The sequence below is a fragment of the Chrysochloris asiatica genome, unplaced genomic scaffold, assembly GCF_000296735.1.
Source record: "Chrysochloris asiatica unplaced genomic scaffold, ChrAsi1.0 scaffold00089, whole genome shotgun sequence".
Lineage (NCBI taxonomy): Eukaryota > Metazoa > Chordata > Mammalia > Afrosoricida > Chrysochloridae > Chrysochloris > Chrysochloris asiatica.
Window position 1 is genome coordinate 7,583,321 of NW_006408607.1, and position 23,160 is coordinate 7,606,480.

The 23,160-nt window shown below is 41.2% G+C and overlaps 1 protein-coding gene across 3 annotated transcripts in view; it reads left to right on the forward strand.

Annotated features, from left to right (window-relative positions):
* The window catches only part of RBPJ (recombination signal binding protein for immunoglobulin kappa J region), a 151,166-nt gene extending 141,695 nt beyond the window's left edge, over positions 1–9,471 (forward strand). For 2 of the 3 annotated variants that reach the window (XM_006866306.1, XM_006866304.1), the window contains 7 exons: positions 1,776–1,950; positions 4,768–4,905; positions 5,067–5,179; positions 7,012–7,152; positions 8,199–8,354; positions 8,708–8,811; positions 8,978–9,331. In XM_006866306.1, coding sequence (XP_006866368.1) covers positions 1,776–1,950; positions 4,768–4,905; positions 5,067–5,179; positions 7,012–7,152; positions 8,199–8,354; positions 8,708–8,811; positions 8,978–9,293 — 1,143 coding nt within the window. In that variant the 3' untranslated portion in view covers positions 9,294–9,331. Of the gene's footprint in view, positions 1–1,775; positions 1,951–4,767; positions 4,906–5,066; positions 5,180–7,011; positions 7,153–8,198; positions 8,355–8,707; positions 8,812–8,977 lie in introns of all 3 variants that reach the window. The other variant, XM_006866305.1, reaches the window with a different exon arrangement.
* Positions 9,472–23,160: the final 13,689 nt, after the last annotated feature.

Genomic DNA, 23,160 nt, shown 5'->3' on the forward strand with positions numbered 1-23,160 from the left:
CTGTGCTGCTGTGACAGAAATACTACAATGCACGGCGCTAACACACAGATAGATTCTCTCACACTTTAGGGGGCTGCAAGTCCACATTCCCAATCCCACCTCTAGGGAGCAAGACCTTTTCTCTTTGTCAGCTCTGGGGAAAGGTCCATGCTTACTTCCATCATCTGGAGATAACCATGCATCCAGGTACCAATCTTCCCCTGGATCTAGGAAGTTCGCAGTGCAGGGAGCCCCAGGTCAGAAGGACCAACTCCACTGCTAGCTCTTCTTTGTTGGTGATAGTAGGTCTCTCTGAGCTCTGCTTGTTTGGTTAATCTCTTTTATATCTTAGAAGATTGATCGACTCAAGGTACCACCTAATCCTGTAGATTACATTTGTCCTCATTAACATCAGGTGTTGTTGTTAAGTTCCTTTGAGTCAGTTCCAACTCCTAGCATCCTAGTATAACGTTTCCAAAGAGTGGCTGGTGGGTTTGAATCACTAACCTTGTGGTTAGCAGCCCAGTGCTTATCCTGTATACCAAACTGGGACTCCATAGAAGTGAGTTTTCACAGTACATAGAATAATTACATCAGATCAGAGGTAATCTCAGCAGATCACATCATAGGAATGATCACAGCATACTAGATCATATTATGGAGGTGATAAGCCCCTGAGAATCCAGGCCCAGTCAAGTTGACCTGAACTTTAATGATCACAGTAAGTTACAATCTTTTTTATCTTTATTGGATTAGTGTTGTATCCAATTTCATTTGTAATTTGGTTATTTACCTCCTTTGTTTTTTGCTTTCTCTTGTCAATCTAGCCAGTGATTTGTCTATTTGTTAATCCTGTAAAAGAACCAATTCTGGTTTTGTTGATTCTTTTTTGGCCAGGGAGGGGAGTGTTTATTTTGTGAATTGAGTGAAGGTTTACAGACAAGATCATCAGTTTTACTTTAACAAGTCATCTACTTTGTGTCATCTCAATGATCTCAATCCTTTCCATGCAACCACAGTTGCCCTGCTTTCTCCCTGTGGTCACCTACGGACAAATATCCTTTTTCAAGCTTTTATATTTTTGTGGGGTATGTAAATACATATATGTCTCACTCTTCCTTCCTTACCCATTCTTCCTGTGTCTCTGTCCTTGTATCTACATCCAGAACACTGCTGTTCCAAGGTTGTATACATATCACTATTTACCTCTGTCCCCCTTAGCCCTTGTATACCTTCCTGTGTCTTCACCGATCGTCTTCATTTTTCTGCCACCCTCCTATATAGGACTTTGGAGGCTGTAAATCTTTATGGGAATAGACAGCCTTATCCTTCTCCCACAGAGCAGCTGGTAGATTTGAACTGCTGACCAGTGTTTAAAATATTTTTAATTAATTTTATTGAATTCTGATAGCCTTAATAATATTTTCTTTTCAGAAAGCCAAGAATGTTTTTTGTTTTTAATGGCAAAGATTCTGCTTTTAAAATATACTGCTGTAACATTGAGTGAGAATCCTGTGAAACAAGTAAAGTTGTTTGTAATAGCTGTTTAAGACTTATTTCTTAAAATAGTCTTTTGAAGAGGGTAAAATGGGTCCCAGCTTCAGTGCAGACTTGATAAGGGAGACTTTGGACTTCTCAGGTCATGGGTTTCAGTCATTTTTTTCATTAGTTTATCAGTTACCTGTTAGAATTATTACAGTTAAATCTGACCACACTTGACCTTGACCATTCTGATATGTGTAGGTACATAACCTACAAGGTTTTGGTGTCATTAAAACTTTGTTTTTCTTCCACAGAACTATTGCACAGCCAAAACATTGTATATATCCGATTCAGATAAGAGAAAGCACTTCATGTTGTCGGTGAAGATGTTCTATGGCAACAGTGATGACATTGGTGTTTTCCTCAGCAAGCGGATAAAAGTCATCTCCAAACCTTCCAAAAAGAAGCAGTCATTGAAAAATGCTGACTGTATGTGTACTTGAGTTCTCTCTCGCTCTTTTCCCCAACTGTCACCATGATTTAAGAGAAATATATTTTTTAAATTTAGAGTTGTAGGGTTTTTTTTTTTTTTGGATCACTAGTATATAGGTTACTTGTATACTTGTACGAAATCCTGCTGTGGTCTTATGGGATAAGCACTAGACTGCTAACCACGGGGTTGGTAGTTCAAACCCACCAGCTGCTCCTTGGAAATGCTATTGAAGGTTGCTATGAGTCAGAACCGACTGACAGCTCCTAACAACCATAGTATACTAGTGACCTTTACTGTGTCTGAAAATGTCACATTCAGTCATTATTACTGCTGTAATATTTAGAAATAAATTTAGCTGAAAATGGACAAAGCCTACCTCATCTAGTGACAGGGTTCTTAGACAGAGTTGGGTTCCTTCTGTTCCCTAGCGGCATTTGGTATAATGGAAGATGCAGTGCCCAAGAGAGCTCTGCAGCATATAGGATGGACCTAGAAAGTCACCCTGTTAGATCAGTATATTAACGGATAAACGCCAGTGTCTGCATTTCATTCGCAAGAGCTTTGACTCTGAGTTAGTGAAAACTTTCAGATGTCTGCAAGAGAGAGAAGGTATTTGCAGTGTTGCCATCTGCTCTCACCTCACCATGTAGTAGTCTCTTACTACTACCACTCCCTGTGCTTGCTGGAATGTGTGATTGTGAACTTGGACTTCTCATCACTAACCAACATTTCTGCAGTATTGATTCCCCTTCTTATTAAATTGTACTGAAAAGATGCAGAACAATTTCCACATGCACAGTTCAGTATTCTTCAAGTTGTACAACCATTCAGTGGTTTTCCAAATTATTCCACTACTATTACTTACTGTAAACTCAGTAGCCCCCATACTGCTCTCGCTTCCCTTTCCTCCCACCCTGATAACCATAATCTTGCATTCAGCATATATTTGCTTATTACATGTACATGAGGTCATGCAGTGTTTGACCTTTTGCAGTTGACTTTTTTTTAGCTAAGTATGTTTAAGTGTTCATCTACATTGGGTCATATATCAAGACTTCATTTTCTCTTATGGCTGAGTGAAAAAGACCATACCTTTCTTGTTCATTCATTCATTCATTCATTCATCTGTTGATGGACATTTAGGTTGTTGCCACATCTTGGCTATTGTGAATAGTGCTGTAGTGAACATTGGTGTGCCAGTGGCTGTACTGTTTTGCATTGCCACCCACAGTGAGTAAGGGTTCCTGTTACTCGACAACTTCTACAACATCATTTGTTTGTTTTTAATCATTTCCACTCTGATTAAGCTGAGATCGTATCTTCATAGTGGTGGTGATTTGCTTGGTGCTATAGGATAAACACTGGACTGCAGCAGCATTGGTTGTTCAAACCTATCAGCTGCTCCTCCGGAAACCCTGTACAGGGTTGTTATGAGTTGGAACAGACTCAAAGTCACTTAACAACCACAATGACTGGTGTGGCACTATAGGATAAGCACTAAACTGCTAACCACAAGGTTGGTGGTTACCAGCCCTCCTCAAAAACCCTATACAGGATTCTGATGACTAGAAGACACCGATACACAACAGTAGCTAATGACTTGAAGCACCTTTCATTTGCTGAATGGCCATTTGAACATCCTTTCGGAGTGAAATGTCTGTTTAAAAAGTTCTTTGCCCCAGTTTTGATTGGGTTTGCTGGTTTGGGTCAGATTTTAGAGAGGCATTTTACATATTTTTGATATTAGATCCTTATCTTTGACTTTTCTTTTTAATCACAGACACCTAACAAAGTGAACAGTTGTTCTTCGATGCCATCTAATATCCAATCCAAGCATAGATTTATCAGATTAAAATGTGTTAAAATGTCTTTATAGTTAATTTTTTAAAGTTAGTCTCTTCAAACCTGGACACAAACAAGGTCTGTTCATTTTAATCTACAATGATTTTTTTCCTTTCCCACTCTCACATGTGTCTTTCCCCTTCTGTTCCATTTATTTGTAGGAGAAACTGGGTCATTTTTCCTGTGGGGTTTCCATATTCTGGATTTGGTTGATTGCTTTCTGATGGTGTGAGTGAGCTTGTTCCTCTGTCTCTCATTGTCCGGTGATTAGACCTAGTAGATACTTAGCAGTGGCTGGTATGCAGCCTTTGCATCAGATCAGAAGGCATGCAATAGCTGGTTATACCACTTTTTGTTTTATTAAGATTGAGCCGTAAAATCAGCTGTGGTTAACCTAGTCTATCCATTATAAAGCTCCTTAGCAACTGTTAGCCACTGATAGCTTAAATCTGTTACTTCATTCATAACTGCTTTTATTCATAATTTGTTGTTGCTAAACTAAAAGTTGAAGGGTTGAGCCCATCTCCCAGCTCCATAGATGAAATGCCCTGGCAATCTGCTTTCATGAAGATTGAAACCAAGAAAGTCCGACTCTGTCACACATAGTCACCATGAGTGGAGGGCCAGCTCAAAGGCAGCTGGCAACAACTACTAATAAATCAATGTTATGCTCTTTTTTAAGTTTCTAAACTCGTGTATAGTGCTGCATTTCTGCATTAAACAGACTATGTAGCTCTCGTTTTAAGTAGGACTTTCAAGAGAATATTTCATATCCCTAGTTCACTAGAAAAAGCTTCCTTGATTTTGCTGTTGCATCCTCTGTATTTTCTTGGAAGGTCACAGATGTGTTGCCAGAATCCATCTGTTCAGTTATAATAGGAAATAGTCTTAATTTGCTGAGTGAAAGTCATGTCTTCAGCCCTCGCCACCATGAAAACACCACACACATCAGAGTTTCTTTTTCTTTGCAGTGTGCATTGCATCGGGAACAAAGGTGGCTCTGTTCAATCGACTTCGGTCCCAGACTGTTAGTACCAGATACTTGCATGTAGAAGGAGGCAATTTCCATGCCAGTTCACAGCAGTGGGGAGCATTTTACATTCACCTCTGTGAGTATAGCAATGTGCGGCTCATGTTTGGGGTGTGAAACTGTTGAATTCCTTTGGCTCTTGAGACATATTGGATATATTAGACACTTTGTTCAGTTCCTAAGCAGCTCCTGATTTCTGAAAGGTAAATGATTGGATCTCTTCTTTCCACCCCCTCGCAGTGGATGATGATGAATCGGAAGGAGAAGAGTTTACAGTCCGAGACGGCTACATCCACTATGGGCAGACAGTGAAGCTTGTGTGCTCAGTCACTGGCATGGCGCTCCCAAGATTGGTAAGGCGTGTGCTTCTTTGCCTTTAGTGATTTGTGCAATAAAACGGAATTTTCACAACACGAAAGCCACAGTCAAACATAAAATTTGAGGGGGCTTCAGAAAGTTCATGGAAAGATGGAATTAAAATATTGTGGAATTTTTCGAAGCCCCTCTACACCTGAATTTCATTTAGCAAGGCATTATATAACTGCTATATAACTGACACACAGCCCAAATTATTTCAGAAATGCTCTAAGGCAATTAACCAGTTCTTAAGAATGCAGTTCTAATGACTTCCTGTTACATTATTTGTAATAAATTATGGTGGTGCAGTACCTTTTTGTGAGTGTATAACTGAAAATGTTCAATAGAGGGCACTAAAAATTACCTGATGATTTCTTCACTAAGGCAGATAACACCATGTTTCTTTGTTTTAAATCATACTTGCTGTATCCCATCACACAGATTCCACAAGCTAGAAATTCATACCTGTTTAAGAATATATGCATACCCACCAGAAGTTAGACGTATTACAGATTAGCTAGCATTGCTGTTTATTATGCTAGGAAGGACAGATTGTGTTTGGGACTTTGGGTTCACTAGAAGGAGCTGGAAATTCTCAAAACGACTTTTCTTTGTAAGGATAAACTCTGTAGCTGCGCCTGCACCCTACCTCCTCCTTCTGTTTCTCCCCTCCTTTTCTGGAACCAGATATATTTGAGCTGTGGTAAAGATGAAGGTCACTGAGTGGCCAGCAAGTTGGTTCAAGGTCAGGTTGAGGACGCTGGGGAAGTAGAACAGTATTTAGTTATTAGTATTCCCAAACATGCTTTATACTTTTAACTCTTTGCTGAAATGTTTCCTTGGCTTATATTTTCTGGTACTGCTCTCAGCAAAGGCTGGGTACATGTATAACCATCAAAATGTAAACACTGCACCACATGGGTTTTAATAAATTTGCTTGTTTTATTTTTATATATTATGCTTATACAAGGTGCTTTTATTTCTTGAGCTTAATAAGCTAACGTGTGAAATGTCACGTTCAAGTCATGAAACCTTGAAACTGGGGCAAATGATAATAAAAAGAGGCCTTTAGGGAAGGAAGAATGGAAAGTACTTGAGTTCTCCTCTCATTTGTTTTGAGCCTCTCCCCCCAAGCATGTGGTTTATCGGCATTGGCAGTAATGCATTTATTACAGACGCTCAGGTTTTGAGGAGTATGCCTCTGATGAGATGCACTGGGTCTAAAGCCATGCAATAGCAGCAGCTCACACAGCAACTCCTTTGCAAGACAGACCCAGGGCATAAAGTCGTTTTCACTTACAGTTTTATGTAAAGCACCAGCAGTCTATCTTACTTGAAAATCATCTTTTGACTTAATATCTTTGACATCTGAAGGTATGTGGCACCAACTGTACCTGCAGAGACTTTTTGAACAGAACAGTGGGTAGTTAAAAATGTTTCTGACTCACCCTGTGGGACACACTTCTATCAGACATGAAACCAGTGATTAGAGGAAGACCCCCCCACTCTGTCAATGAAGCCCTCCCTTTAACGAAAGATATACCAATAGTGTCTGCACTACCAAGCACACTCACAGTAGGTTTCTAGAGAGAGTAAATGTGCTGCCACTCTTCTCTTGGATGTTAGCTTGTTTATCATTGTATGTTATTGGAAAAGATCATCTCAACCTTGCTATTCAAAGGAGGCCAGCAGCAGCAACATCACCTCTCAGGTCCAACTGTCCTGTGGCGGTATATGGTATATACTTTCAGTGCTCATGATAATGAAAAAGATGACAAGTCTCACTTTGAGGTAGCTAGCCTTTGATTTTTTCTTCGTTGGGTTGTAGATAATCAGGAAAGTTGACAAGCAGACTGCCTTACTGGATGCAGATGACCCTGTCTCACAGCTCCATAAATGTGCATTTTACCTTAAGGACACAGAAAGAATGTACTTGTGCCTTTCTCAAGAAAGAATCATCCAGTTTCAGGTGAGTGTGCAAGTTTTGTTGGAATCTGAAGTGTGCAAACTGTTAGTAGCTTACAGAAATACAAAACTCTCATTTGATGTTAATTGTAAATTTATGAAGTTGCATTTAGGGATTTATCTCAGGTCCGGGAATCCCTAACACACATGACCCTGAGACAGAGATGACATACATCTGTCTCAGGGAAGAACGTGAAACTAGGAAGAGAAGATATTCTCAGAAAAACTGTTTGCAGAACAAAGAGAGCCACAGAATATGCAAAAACAGATTTGGGGTGTTCAGTGAATCCTCTGAAATAATGTACAAACCGTATTTTTTTGTACAGGATGTGTGCATTTTTCTGGAGAAGGTTCACAGTTTTCATCAAATTTACCTTGGGGTCTTCCAAGATAATAATGAGGACATGTTTCAAAGGCTAATTTCAAACTACATTTTACTCAGGCTTTCATGTGTACAGTTAAGATGTGAGCAAATGATACAGCAGAATCGTTCGTTCCTGGGAAATTGTTGTAAACATCTGTAGACATGTTCCAGTCATTCTCCTCAGCCCAGCACCTACCACTGGGCATGGTGGATCATGGTCTAGGAGACTGGCCAGTTCAGGTCATGGTTTTCTCCCGTTAAAAGTGTATCCCTAGCTACTCTCTAAGCTTAAGGAGCTTCCATTCTCTGTTTCCTAGGGAACCACAAAGAGTTGTACACACATCACACATAGACCTTTCATTAAAGAAATTGTTCAGTTACTGGTATATTCAGTAAGTCACAGTAACATTCAGAATAACCAGTGCATCAGTACTGGCTACTCTGAATGTTAATTGTGACTTTTTACTAAGATGTCACAAAAAATATGTTGTAATAAAAGCTGGTCTGTTGGCTTTCCACATTGATTTTCTGAGTTTATTGGGGGGCTGGCAGAGTACCCTACTGTGGGAATTTCTTTAAACGATTCCTAAATTCCCTCCTCATCAACTGCAGTCTGTGTCACTTTGCTTAAAATGCTTATGCTCTGGTATGTAAAATGCAGTTTCTCCACATTCTTTCTTCCTAAGGCCACTCCATGCCCCAAAGAGCCAAATAAAGAAATGATCAATGACGGAGCCTCCTGGACAATCATCAGTACAGACAAGGCAGAGTATACGTTTTACGAGGGGATGGGCCCAGTCCTTGCCCCTGTCACACCTGTGCCTGTTGTAGAAAGTCTTCAGGTGAGATCTCTTGTTCATAAGTGCTTTACAGCTGCTCTTAGCTGTGGCATGTAGCAGAATTGGTTTTTCACAGTAGTTTTGATTTCGTTTTAAATCTTGCAGTGGAGTGGTGGTGTGGGAAGGGTAGATTTTGTTACACATCATTTGTTGATAAATGTATATATATATATATATATTCTCCTGGATATACTTTTAAGTATATGAAAAGTTAATTAAAACTTTTAGCTTTGCCATTTAAAAGAAGCATAGTAATTATTGTTTGCAAATGATGGTTGCATTAGAAACTGATTAGTATACTTTCATGGAAAAAAATAAAGTTTTCTCACTAGTATTTTGTTTTCTGTGGATTGCAGTTGAATGGCGGCGGGGATGTCGCAATGCTTGAACTAACAGGACAGAATTTCACTCCAAATTTACGAGTGTGGTTTGGGGATGTAGAAGCTGAAACTATGTACAGGTACTGGCTATAACTTCATACACCATTCTGAGCTTTTACAGAGGGAGGAAGATTTCTTGGTTAATTCTGACATGAGTAGGAATGTATTATGCAACCTTGTTTGAAATATCATTTCTAAAATGTACCTTGATTTTTTAAAGCGGTTTTCTTTCTTTTTCCTCCTTAGATGTGGAGAGAGTATGCTCTGTGTTGTCCCAGACATTTCTGCATTCCGAGAAGGGTGGAGATGGGTCCGGCAGCCAGTCCAAGTTCCAGTAACTTTGGTCCGTAATGATGGAATCATTTATTCCACCAGCCTTACCTTTACCTACACACCCGAACCCGGGCCGCGGCCACACTGTAGTGCAGCAGGAGCCATCCTTCGAGCCAACTCAAGCCAAGTGCCCCCTAATGAATCAAACACAAACAGTGAGGGAAGTTACACAAACGTCAGCACAAATTCAACCAACGTCACATCGTCCACAGCAACAGTGGTGTCCTAACTACCGTCTTTGTGCTCAGACTTGAACTGACTGAAGTGCTGCAAGATGACAGGAAGAAAGGAAAGGAAAAAGAACAATCTTTTGTGGTTTCTTGGAAAACTTTTCATATCAGGTGATACTATTCAGAAACCCTGTTAACCTGCAAATGATAATTTGAAATGCAGAAGCCACAGTAAAACAAAACAACAAAAAAAACCCCATCAAAATGTAAAAACTGTATTGGAAATCATTTTGTTTTGTTTTGTTTTTTCAGCTGTTTTTATTTGGATGGTAGGTTGGTTGGTTTTGGGTTTTGTTTGAATGGGCAAGAAATAGACATGTGGCTGGAATAAAAGTTAAGCGATCTAGAAGACACAAACCTAACATAGTTTTTATGGACCAAGGAACTTGTATAAGCTTTAGCAGAAGGTACACGTTCACCTTTTATATATTACAGTATGTAGTACACCTTTCGTTACCAAATAGATTGTCCCCTGGGTGCCCACTTTGAGCTTTTGCTCTGAAGTACATTCGGGTTCCAGGCCTGACCACGCTTCTTAGACTAATTTCCATATTCTTCCAGGTTTTGTTGGTCTAAGGCTGGAACTTTTTTTTTTGAAGCTGAAGTTGACTTTTCATGAATGGAAATGGTTTGGATTTCAGCAAGTCAAATCTTGTAAAGGCCTGCGGTTTTTTTGTTTGTTGTTGTTTTTTTTTCCAAGATTATATGAAGTCTGTGCAAAAGCTTTAAAAAAAATGCCTCTGCCTTGCCTGCAATACATGCGGTGTGCATTAACTTCGTCTCTACTCTCAGACACTGTTGTTAGGTATCTCTGTGTTTTCCTTGTTTCTTTCTTTTTTAATGTATTTATAGTGATAACTTGAGAGAGGTTCTACCATTTACGTGAAATTAAATGTGGCCATTTAGTCATTAATGTATTAATGGCACATAGAACCTTTTTGTATTTGACCCTTTTCTCACACATAAATGAATCTGGGTTCCAGGATTTGTTCAGTTTCCTACCCCCTCCTGATCTTGTACATAACTTGTATTATGTGTAAGTTAAACATTTTATTTTGAATTTGAAATCTTCCCAGTGATTTCATTCAACAAGGTGTTTTCTGCCTTGTTGGAATATCATGATAGGATATCATGATGAAAATATCATGAGAAGTATTTGCTACCATTTGGTAGATGGTGCCCCTATTGTATAATGAGGAAAATCTCAGCAAAAGCATGTTTTTATTATCATATCTTTTTTTTTTTCCTTTTTTTGGTAGCCTAGGCCAAAAAACTCATTATAATCTCTTAAAACATGCCTTTATTAGATAATGAACGAAAATAGCTGGAAGACAGTACAGTTCTTTAGAACGAAGTAGTTAGTTATAAGAGTCTAAAAATCCAAATGTAATTTATCTTTCCGTTTCTCTCCTTTGTATTCTCTCCCCAGTACTGATCGTCTGCACTCCTATTCTCTCCATTCTCACAAATGTCTCCCATTCAGGAAACTTCACCTCTTTTCCAGTCAGTGAAGATTGGGTTACGTTCAGATGTGTGCTGAAATTGCACACCAAGCTCACCACTTTTACATTGCTCCCATTCCTGCATTTTGATTATGCCTTTGTTCGGTTTCTTCAAAACTGCAACAGACTTACTGGGCTATGTTGTAGGACACGGTCTAGTAATACAATCATCTTTCTTAGAGTGAAACCTACCTCTAGATTTTGGTAAGCTTTTACTGTCCCATAAAACAGGAGCCACAAGTACCTTATGAATGCAAATCTGTAATTTCTATAGTGTTTCCATACAGAGCAGTGTCTTTCTGGTGTCTGGGCTATTTTGATAATGCTTCCATCTATTGACTTGAAAAAAAAAAAAAAAAAAAATCGTTAGTGTCTCCACCCCCCCACCCCCACCGTCCCTTACTTTCAACTTTGTGTCTTTGTCATTCCAACTATGTTTTGTTCCAGCTATGTCACTGTAATGCAGTTGCTAGTATCTTTTAATTTTTTTGCCTAGTTTCCAAATGGAATTCATTTGTGAAACTTAGAAGTGGTTAAATCAGAGTTAGTGTGGTTTTTTTCCTTACTGCAAGCCTTTTACATCCCCACGACGGGCCTCACACTCTAGCCTTGTGTCTTCACATCTGCCCTAGTTACTAGCTTGTCTCTTGTCCACTAACTAAGCCTGCCTCACACCTTCAATCTGCGTCCATGATCAGTCAAGGGCAGAACCCTTGTGGCCTTATCTTTGTTTTCTCTGTTGAGTGGCTTTTACCCACAGACTGGTCTCGCCGTTACTACAGAAATACAGTGCTTTCTGTTCGCAGTGTACAAAGGCTTTCAGTGCTACTTGACTTTTAATGGGCCACAAATTTCCTCCACTTCTTAGGTTTGGTATTTAGTTAAGAAATTATATTAAATTAACCAGTAACAGATGGGATGCTTTTTAAGAACAAGCTACTCCGTACCAAGCTTTGCAGCTCTGAATTAATTTTTCTTAAGTTCATGGCTTTATGGAATGAACTTTTGTTTACTGTTTATATCTTTTTTTAAAAATAATAAATAAGATAATTGAAGTATTAGACTGCAAATTTCTTTACTTTTTTAAAGTTTAAGAAGAATGGGCTTATATTAGGGATTTTCCCCAACTATTTTATAAATTGCCATTCTACAGGTTAAAAGAGTGAAATGATTTGTCTATTGTAGCTTATTCTTCATCAGTCAGTTTTTTGGGTCAGCTGCTTTAAAAACAAACAAAACTACTTCCGTGGATTTGTGACTCCTTTTTGGTGTACAGTTGGCAGCCCTCTGGGTCAGGTAGCAGTGATCCTCCCCCAATGATGGCATTATTGTGGATGCTGGGCATTTTCCACCATGAATACTCATAGAATGGTAAAGGCTTCCGTTCACCTTCTGGGTTCTTCTTTTTTAAATTCTAGCAAGCATTTTAATGCTCTCAGGATTTTCTGCAGTATTTAAAAAGAATGCATGGAAGCTGAGCCCTGATCCAAATTCATCAGCGTCACTGAATATATTTCACAGACTGGGGAGGCAGGCTCACATCTTGAAATGTAGAATGCCCTGGGTAATTTGAATAATTTCAAGAGTTGAACACTAGCTTCACCTGCTTCTGACTTTTCTTAAACTTTAGCAACTGAAATTACCACCATATATGTACAAATTAGCAAGATATTTGTCACTCTTACTTCACAGACATGAAATTAGTTTTATGTTTGGGGGTGATTCCCCCCCTGGCACCCCCCAATGTAACTGGTGCCAGCACAGAAAATTTCCATTGCAGTTTTTGAGAACAAAACTAACTAGCTATTCATGTTTAACCAGATAATCCACAGGGGATTTCTTGTTGAAACAAAATGCCATTCACTTATTAACCAGGTGACTTACTTTTGATTTCAAAAAGCAGCTGTTTCTACTGAGTGAGTGCTGAACAAATGTATGGGATTTTCTGTACCAGACTTTGGACTTTGTTTCCAAGCACTGTAATGTGGGCTGGATGGTTAGAAACAATAATATATTAGGGTTTCTGTTGAACCCTTTCAGGACTGAACTGTATCTCCTCTTATTGCGTCCTCGTGGTGTGACCCATGTTTGCCAGCATTCAGTACTGTGTTGGTCCAGGTGTAGGTTGGTATGCTCATTTTTAGTTTATTTCTTGTACCTTGCAGCATGCTCTACACATTCAGTCCTTAAGGGTTTTTTTTTTTTACAAACTGTGCGCCTGTAAGGTTTTATTAGCAATAAGATAGAACATTGAGCAATTTATACCATAATTTTGTAGGAAAAAAAAAAAAGAATCTGCCCAGTTCCATATTTCATCCATGAAAAAACCTGCAATATGGGCAGTTTCAAGGAATAAATAAAAATTAAATGTAAACCATTGTAAAGGTCTTTTTGTTGGATGTGCCTGATGCATGTATTAACATCTTTGATTTCAGAATTCTTCATAAAGATAAAATCAAAGTCCATCTTACAGTCCGTGTGTTTACACCCTGGCCTTGCCATCAGTATCAGCCGGGAATGACCACGGTAGCAGTGTCACTGGGTTCCAATCTGTGTTGTCCAAGGAGATCTGTGGTGGGTTTGCTTTGTACCCTCCCCCATGTGAATGGGGAAATGGGCTTTGTCTCTAAGGGCATATCTCCCAAATCTGGATCATGTAAAGCTGATCACAACAAAATCGGAGAGTATTTTTTAGCCACAGGTTGCTTTTTGTATCGGTTTGTCATTTGTTGTACACAAGAGTAGACGTTGTTAGGTGCCCTGAGTCAGTTCTGACTCAGTGACCCGAAGCACAGTGGAATGAAATCCTGCCAGCCTTGCTCTATCCTCACTGTTGTTAGGTCTGAGCTCATTGGGGGCCTTCATCTTTTTTTTTGCTGATCCTCTGCTTTACCAACATGATGTGCAAAGTATGAGGGGTGAAGCTTCACCATCCTGTCTTCTAAGGCGTATTCTACTTCCAAGATAAGTTTTATGTTTTTCTGAGAGTTCTTGGTTCTTTCAATATTCTTCTCCAACACTATAACTCCGATGCATCAATTCTTCAGGACCATAGTTGTTGTTGTTAAGTGCCGTCAAGACCTCAGACTGCAAAGTCATTTGAACTGCAAGCAAGGTTGGCGGTTCAAGCTGACCAGCTGCTCCTTGGAAACCCTATACAGGGTCGCTATAGGTCGGAACTGACTCAACAGCACTTAACAAAAACAGTATATAAAACACAAATGATTAATCTTGAGCTAGGAATTGGAGCCTGAAGTATAGGGCCAAGACATAGATCTGCAAGTCACAGGCCCTGGAAGGCCCTGTTGGGATGACCAGTTTAAGCACAACTCTACTTGACTCTGGTGTTCAGGAAATTGTCTTTGAATTAGGACTTCTACCAAGTAGATAACACATTCCTGATCTTAGTTTCTGGGTGTTCAAATGGCAATATAGATTCTCAATGCGAACAATTCATACTAAACACAAATGGATTGTTTTGAAATTTGGAGAATCTTGTGCTTTGGTGGGTGGGACTTTATGACCTATAATGTCTTGAGTTTTAAAGAGTCTGGTAGTGCACCAGTAGAGTTCTCAACTTCAGATGGAAAGATTGGCAATTCGAACCCACCCTCAGGAGAGATACCCGGGGCTGCTTCAGTAAAGATTGCAGCTGGGAAGTCCTGTGGGACCATTCTCTTCTGTCGACAGGGTTGCTGTGAGTCAGAATCAACTCAGCACACCTGCCACCACCTGCAAGTCAGAGCTTTAGAGTGTCAAGTTCTTTGTGGAGTGACGATGGCACTCACTGCTTTCCATCTCCATTGACCACTGCCATGTTCTACTCGCTCCATAAAGACCAACACACTGCCAGGTCCTTTCTCGCACCTTTATGGATTGATAGTTTCTACTGGTGCTGGGTAAAGACTCCGGGAGAAGGGACCACCAGTATTTATTTAAATCCCAAACTAGCACCCATAAAGACGCCATAGCACCCTCTAAAGGGGGAAGACGTGTGTGGCTTCACACAGGCCTCAAGCTTTACTGCCTGTTTTGTGATTGGTGCGCTGTTCAGTCCTTCCTCATTACACAACACGGTCTGGTTTTCTCCTACACAAGGTCACTATTCGGCAACACTTAACAACAATATAAACATAGAGAGAGGTGGCTCCACATGATGAGCACTGGACTGCGAACCACAAGGTCTGAAGTTTGAGCCCACCAGCTCCTGCGAAGATTAAAGCCTCTGAACCCCTGTACTGCGTTGTCGTGAACCCAAACCGACTCGACAGCATACAGCAACATATAGTGTTAAGTGCTGCTGAGTTGATTCTGACTCATAAATGACCCTGTATAGGGTTTCCAAGGAGCTTTAACCACCAACCTTGTGGCTGACTAAACCAATTTGCATTAACCCACAGTGCCACACCAGGACTCATATGCATGTATATGGAGTCCTGTTGTGCTTAATTACAAGGTTGGTGGTTCAAACCCCCCAGCTGCTCCTCAGAAACCCTATAGAGGGTCCCTAGGAGTCTGAACCGACTCAACCACACACACATACATACATATATATGTTAAGTGCTGTGGAGTCTGTTGTGACTTCTAGCATCCCTGTTTAGTGTTTCCGAGGAGCAGCTGGTGAATTTGAACCGTGAACCTTGCGGTTCAAACCTACCTTGAAGTCAAGTGCGTATCCTGTGGAACCACACGAGGACTCAATAGCTGATGTGTATATGTATGTGTGTGTATGCTTGGTTCATTGCCTATAGCAGTACATAACAGCGTATAGCTATAACTCTCTTGAGATTAAAAAGTTAGTACATATTTTGGCTCTGGATTGTTTTTGTTGTCATGTATATGCTGAACTAGAATGACTCTGCCTATGAGTTATTTTCACTGTCTTGCATAATAGTATCCACTCTTGTGAATGAGCAAGAAATCATGTGTAGGGATGGCAGAAATTTATGGTAAAGGAAGACAGGGATGGAGACCGTCCTGTGTTTAGTACTAAGGCATGACCCAGCCCTCTTAAGTGTCTTCTCATCTACAAGGAGAGAGGTCCCCTTGACATAATATCACTGTCCCATCAGATGGATGGGCATGCAACTAACAAGAGGTGTGCCTCCAGGACAATATGCCTTATAACAATACTGTGGCCTGCCAAATGCTGTTGTGGTGTACCAACGGTTCTGAAAACATTGTGTAAGTCACACTCTGATCTCCAGGATTAGCTGTGGGGACATAGTTGTACACTGGAGAGTTCCTCTCCTGCCTCCATACTCATTCACTCTATGTGAGTAGGACACAGTTACGGGGTCCCTAGCATTCTCCAATGCATTGCATCCTGGTGACAATAGGAGAATGACCTCAGTAATTCATTGCTTTGTTGGTTGTGTGCCGTCAAGTCAGTTCCAACTCAGTGGCCATGTATAGGGTTTCCCAGGCTGTATATCTTTATGGGAGCAGAAATGCTCATCTTTCACCCGTGGAGTGACTGGTAGATTCCTGTTGCTGGCCTTGTGGGTTAGCAGCCGGGTTTATAACTGTAGGGTTGACTGAGGACATAGGTGATCATTCATTTCACTTGTTAATGACCTGAGAGAGTCAGTATCTGGTCATTGGGAACTAGAAGCATGCTTAGAAAACGGTCAAAGTCAGTATGTCGTGGGGATCAGCCCATGATACTGATACGATGATACTAAGGTAGGAGTCCTGGGTTCTAAATCTCACACCCAGTGCACATTTTTGCTGGATGAATTTGGGTCCAAGTCATTTCTCCTCCATGGATATCAGTTTCTTCAACTGCAGGAAAAACAAAGTTCTATCTACTGAGTCCCGGCACTTAGCTAGATGTATTCTTAGTTCTTGTTTAATTTTTGACAACAACGCCATGAAATCAGCGTTATTCAGTGTCCTGTTTTACAGATGGGGAAATTGGCAGAAAGGTAAATAATTTGCGAAAGATTTCTCAGCTAGATAGGGGCAAACCTAGGAATTGAAACTGTCGTGGGGTCAATTCCAACTCATAGCAACCCTATATAGCAGTGGTGGGGAACATCTGGCCTGGAGGCCATATGTTGTTGTGAAGCACTGTCCAGTTGGTTCTGAATCATAGCGACCCTGTATAGGGTTTCCTAGGAGCAGCTGGTGAGCTTGAACTGCCGACTAAGCAGTTCAAATGGCTTTGCAGTCTGGTGCAATAACCCACAGCACCACACCAGGATTACACTATGTTGTTGTACCATGGGGTCAGTTCTGACTCAGTGACCCTGCGCAGGGTGTCTGAGACTGTGAATCTTTATGGGAGCAGACCTCCTCATCTTCCTCCTGCAGAGCCACTGGTAGTTTTGAACTGCTGACCTTGCGGTTGGCGGCCTGACTCATAACCACTACACTACCAGAGCTCCTTAGACTCCACTGTCACACCCTTGAATTTGGTTTGGCCCTGCCAAGGCAGCTGCAGCTCCAGCCATCACAATAGGAGTAAATCCTGATGTGGTGCTGTAGGATAAGCACTGGACTTCAAGGTCGGTTTGAACCACAGGTTGGTGGTTCAAACTCACCAGCCACTCCTCAGAAATCCTATACAGGGTGGCTAGGAGTCAGAACCGATTTGATGACACTAACAACAACTAAATGTTGGACCAAATACAGCAGGCTAATTTTTTTTTTTTTTTTGGCTGTAGAATTTATTTTAATCAACTTTTAGAAACGGCAAACACATTTTTTGACACAACCCTTCTATTTCAATACACTTTGTCCAATTGTCAACAAGCTTTAGTATTTCTTTTCTTTTTTTTTTTTTTTTTTAGAAATGTTGAAATATTTTATTAGTAAGAAAAATATGAACATAGCCTGGCAATGGCAAAAAGGAAGGACTGACTTTCAGGTGGAAGATGGAAGGAGCTATGTCAAGAAAAGGCTCAAGAGCTTAAATTTAAACTGAGTCTTAAAATATACAGTGGCTATGACCCGGAGAAAGGAGCTCTGGTAGCGTAGTGGTTATGAATCGGGCTGCGAACTGCAAAGTCAGCAGTTCGAAACTACCAGCTGGTCCGCAGGAGAAAGAGGAGGCGTTCTACTCCCGTAAAGATTAACAGCCTCAGAAACCCTGTGCAGGGTCGCTATGAGTCGGAACCGACTCCACGGCACATAACAACAACAACAACATGACCAGGAGACAATGCAAACAAAAAAATGTGTGTTGAATCAAAGTGGGAGACCACACTGAGAGGTACATACCAACATCCTATATTGGGGGTAAGAACGTGGTGGAAGGAGGTAAATGTAGTTATGTTCTTTCATTTAATACTTCCACATGGTTGCAAGAGCCCACGACACAGACCCTGAGACCTCATTGTTGACTAAGCAGTCAGGATAAGCATCCACTACTTTGCTGCTTCTTAGTCCAGGACACAGCTAACTCACTGAGGGTTTCATCTGGGTAGTAACTTACCTTGCCATTTATCTCTCCTTAAAATGTGACCACCCTCCCTGTGACTTCAGAAATCAGAACTTCTGATCCAAATCATAGGACCTTCTAAACATGATCCCCGTGCCCAGGACTTCATGAGAAAACAATGGACTTGGTTTCCTGTGAACTCACTTTGACGGCACTGAAAGGACAGAGAGATCTGAAGGGCCTTTCCAGAGACGCCAGCAGTGGTTGAGTTTTGTTTTGTCTGGGGCTGCTCTGTCAGCCCTCCAGACTCATGGGCTTTCTTCAGAGGTTCTCTTTCCTTCCTAGTGTAGAGCTCTGCCTACAGCAGGCAAAATTTTAAGTCGGTAATTTTGTATGGCCGGTGAATGCTGTTACAAATGTTTTCAGAGTAAAGGTCCCCACCCCTGCTGTCTAGGGCTTCAGAGGAGCAGCTGGTTAAATTAAGCCACCAACTTTGTGGTTTGAAGTGACCTTGTGGTTCAGTGCTTATCCTGCAGCATCACACCAGGGCTCCAAGATTAGAAACTAGGTAATCCCTACGCTTACATATGCCACTTCCAAAAGGAAAAAAACCCGCCATCTTAGTTAGTTGCCCTTCAGCATAGTTTTCTCCAAAGGACATTCCTCCTTCTGGCAGCTGGTCTGAAACTCAAGTGAGGATGAATTTCCGTCTACCACAGCATTGGGCCTTCCAGGATCAATGTGAGCCTAGCGTACGGGTCTGGTTTTGTTAGTCCCATCCAGAAAACTGACGTGACTGGTTTTATTGACTATTTCTAAAAGGTTAAAAATAGATAGATGCCTTCAATATGAGATCCAGTCATTAGTGAAGATATGGAGTCCTGGTGTGGTGCTGTGGGCTAATGCGTCAGACTGCAAAGTCGTTTGAACAGCAAGGTCAGTGGGTCAAGCTCACCAGCTGCTGCTCCTTGGAAACCCTACACAGGGTTGCTATGGGTTGGAATCGACTTGACGGCACTTAACAACTGAAGGTATTGTAGCATTTCAAGTCAGAAGTCCGGACTGGTTTACTGTGGGAAAGGGAGTTGACTACTAAGAGTGGAAGCTCTTGGAATAGACAGGACGACTGGAGATCATGCTTGGAAATAAAGACGAAGCCAGCTCTTAACCTCACTCTTTGCTGGAAGCTCCAAGTAACCAGGACTTTTATTTGTTGGTGTATCTCCATTGCTTACCTGTGGTGGTGGTGTTGTTACATGCTGTTGAGTTGGTTTGAACCACAGGCCTTTCAGTTAGCAGACCAATGCTTAACCCATTGCAGCAACATAGCTCATTCAGTGCCTCTGTTGTTGCTAAGTACCGTTGAGTAGGCTCTGACTCATAGTAACACCACGGACAACTGAAGGAAACCTTACTCAGCCCTGTGCTATCTTCATAATTGTTATGTTCGAGTGATAAGTTGTTAAGTGCCCTCGAGTTGGTTCTGACCCATAGCGACTCTGAACAGGGTTTCCGAGGCTGTAAATCTTTATGGGAGCAGAGAGCCTCATTTCTCCCATGGAGTAGCTGGTAGTTTCAAACTGCTGACCTTGCGGTTCGCAGCCCTATCTGTAACCGCTACGCTACTAGAGCTCCTTTGTTCAAGTGATAGAGCTAAATTAATTTGATAATTTCAGCAAACATTTATTAGTATCAGGAAAGGGTAGAGATCAGAGTCTTACCAAATACCAACAGAACATCCCACTGCATGGAAAATCAAGACGTATGTACTGCTGTAACAGAAATGCCACATGTGAGTGGTTTTGATGACCATTTATTCAGTTCAGGAAGCTGGAAGTGTGGGTGCAGAGAGCGACTCTCATCCTTGCTGGGCTATTTCAGCTTCCAGTAGCCAGCAGTCCTTGGTGTGCCTGAGCTTGTAGATAACATCTGCTCCCAGAGTCATTAGAGAGTGTCTCTCTTGCCCCTCGTGTGTTCTGTCCAAATTGCTCTTTTTCTAACTCAGAAGTGATTAAGGTTAGGACACAACTTACACTGACATGACCTCAATCCTATAAAAACAGTCATCCAAAGGAATGTTTCAAGACTAATCTTCAGGTACAATGCTGTCTGTAATAGGATGCTATCCATATGCCTACATGGAAGCCCAGTTAATAGGACTATTTAAATTTACGCTCCAACTACTAAAGCCATGATGAAGAAATTAAAGAATTCTACCAACTTTTTCAGTCTGAAAGTGACCAAACATGTAATCAAGATGCACTGATAACTACTGGTGATTGATATGCAAAGTTGGACAGAGGAAGAATCAGTAGCTGGAAAATAATGGTCTTGGTGATAGTAACAATGCTGGCGAGTGCATGATAGAATTGAACAAGAGTAACCACTGCTTCATCACAAACACCCTTTTTCAACCGCATAAACTGCATATTTGCACATGTATCTTGCCAGATTGAGCACACAGGGATCACATCCTGGTGTGGGGCTTTAGGATAAGCACTCGACCTCAAGAACCATAAGGTTGGCAGTTCAAGCTCACCAGCTGCTCATTGGAAACCCTATTCAGGGTCTCTATGAGTCAGAACTGACTTGACAGTTAACAAAAGCAGACATTGTTTCGTTCTGCTGTGCATGGGGTCACTGTGAGTTGGTTCCGACTCGATGGACAAGAACATCTGTGGAAGAGTTGATAGAGCAGTTCTATATCAGCCAAAACAAAGCTAGTGGAAAACCATGGGACAGATCACCAGTTGCTCATATGCAAGTTCAGGTTGAAACTGATAAGAATTAAAACAACCCTCTAAGACTGAAACTCAAAGGGAACACATGAGCAGGCATGTAAGCTTGCTGGCGACCATTTTAGTCTACTGGTGAGTGGAAGAGGGGGAAAGGCAGTAATGAAGAAATGGGCTGAGTTCAACCACGTTCCATAGACTCCTGTTGACCTGGAGATGAGAGAGAGAAGAGGAAGAGCTTGTTGGTCCAAAGTATGGTGAGACCTGGGGACACTTGATACCATGGACAAGGACATAGCCACAGAGGGCTAGAGCTGAGAGTGAAGCATCCAGCTAATATGAAGGGAGGGGAGATGCACAAGAACACCCAAACTTGCAGATAGTACCCATTTGGCCTAGCCTCGATGGCTTGATAATCAGAACACAACTAGAGGAAGATAAAAAATAAAAAATTTAATAAAGGAAATGAGGGCAAATTGCTACAATTTGATGAACTTGACCTATACTCATGGAGGTAGTAGCTCAAAATACCAACAGAGAGGGAAGGAGTCTTCACATCAAGTATCAATGCTATCCCCTCTGTACACAGGGCAGATATGGACGGGCAACTTAAACATTGGCTGTGATGGCTGTGTGCCGTGGAGTTGACTCTGACTCATAGCGACACTGTACAGGGTTTCTGAGGCTGTAAATCTTCATGGGAGCAGAATGCCTCATCTTTCTCCCACGGAACAGCTGGTAGTTTCGAACTGCTGACCTTGGGGTTTGCAGCCCGATTCATAACCACTACGCTACCAGAGCTCCTTGGCTACCTAAAATGGGGGGGGGGGGGGCGGGTGATAAAGACACGAAGTGACTGGCTACAAGGGTTCAAGAGGGAGTTTAAGAATGTGTAGGGAAAGAGAGTTCCCACTGAATAATTTTCATCTTGTCTAGATGGGTCTGGTAAAAAGAGATGGGGATAAGATTCTTATGATTCAATAGTAATTGTTATCAAGACTAATTGCAATTGTCACAGATATAAAGGTAGAAGTTTTATAACAAAAACGCTAGAGTAGTTGATTTTAAAGGGAGAGGAGCATAAGTGGAATGTGGGACCTTATCCAGAGAAGCAGCGACACCAGTGATGGGGTCCTAGAGAGGGAGTGGCTGAGAACTCTAGATTCACGGAAAGAGAGGGACTAAGAGCTGGCAGCCAGGAGGCAGACTTACACAATGTGCCCTTTGGTGGTGTAAATTATTATATATTAATGAGTGATTTAAAAACAACAACAACAACAAATGAATAGAGAGAAATACTGTTAACTGATGGTATATGAAGGGGATTATAATCATTTAATGAAACAAAGTATACGATTTGTTGAATATAAAACCGATGAACTGCCCTGTAAACTTTCATTCAATTTACAATAAAAACTTAAAAACAACAACAACAAACAAAAATAATTGAAACAAGTCCACAAGAACTTGGTTACATCCCATTTAATTTAGAGACCCTTTCAAGAATTATATGATACAATGACCACTAATTACTGAAGACCTGAGAAATTGTGGATGACATCAATAACATCATACATAAAGCAAAAGGGGCTTGATGGCGGATAGGGTAGAGGTGCAGTGAAGTTCGTCTTCAGCAGTACCACAGAATACCAGGCAAAGCGGGTTTAGGGCAGAGCTCCAAAACTCTGAACCACATAGGTAGGAATAGTTAAAAAGTTTGAAGGCTTATAGCTAGTGGAACTTGTAGCAGAAGTAAGAAATCACGTACCTTTGAATCTGCCAGGCTCAGCGCCCAAAGCCAACAACTTGGGTGAGACCAAATGGCAATACCAAGTGGGGGAACAAGCAGATCCACCATGAAATAATGCCGTGGGAACCTCAGAGCAAAGGTGCACAATACACTTTGTCGGTTTTGCTTTCTTCTGATTTTCTTTTTTTGGTATCTGTTCATTGGCCACCCAATGTTTGCTTACCTCCATTCTGGTGACTAGAGGGGGTGCCTGTGCAAGTGGACACCCTCACCTCCACCACTGGTGGGTTCTTCTGCCACACGTATGCACAGATACTCTCAGCTCAAGAAGCGGCCCTGAACTGTTTTATTGTTTGTTTGTTTGTTTGTTTGTTTGTTTTTAATGTTTTATTGTGAATTATGTGATAGTTTACATGGGAGAACATTAGTTTTACATTCATTCTATCGTATATTGTCTCTCATTGCCATGGTTACAATCCCCTCCATGCAATCCTT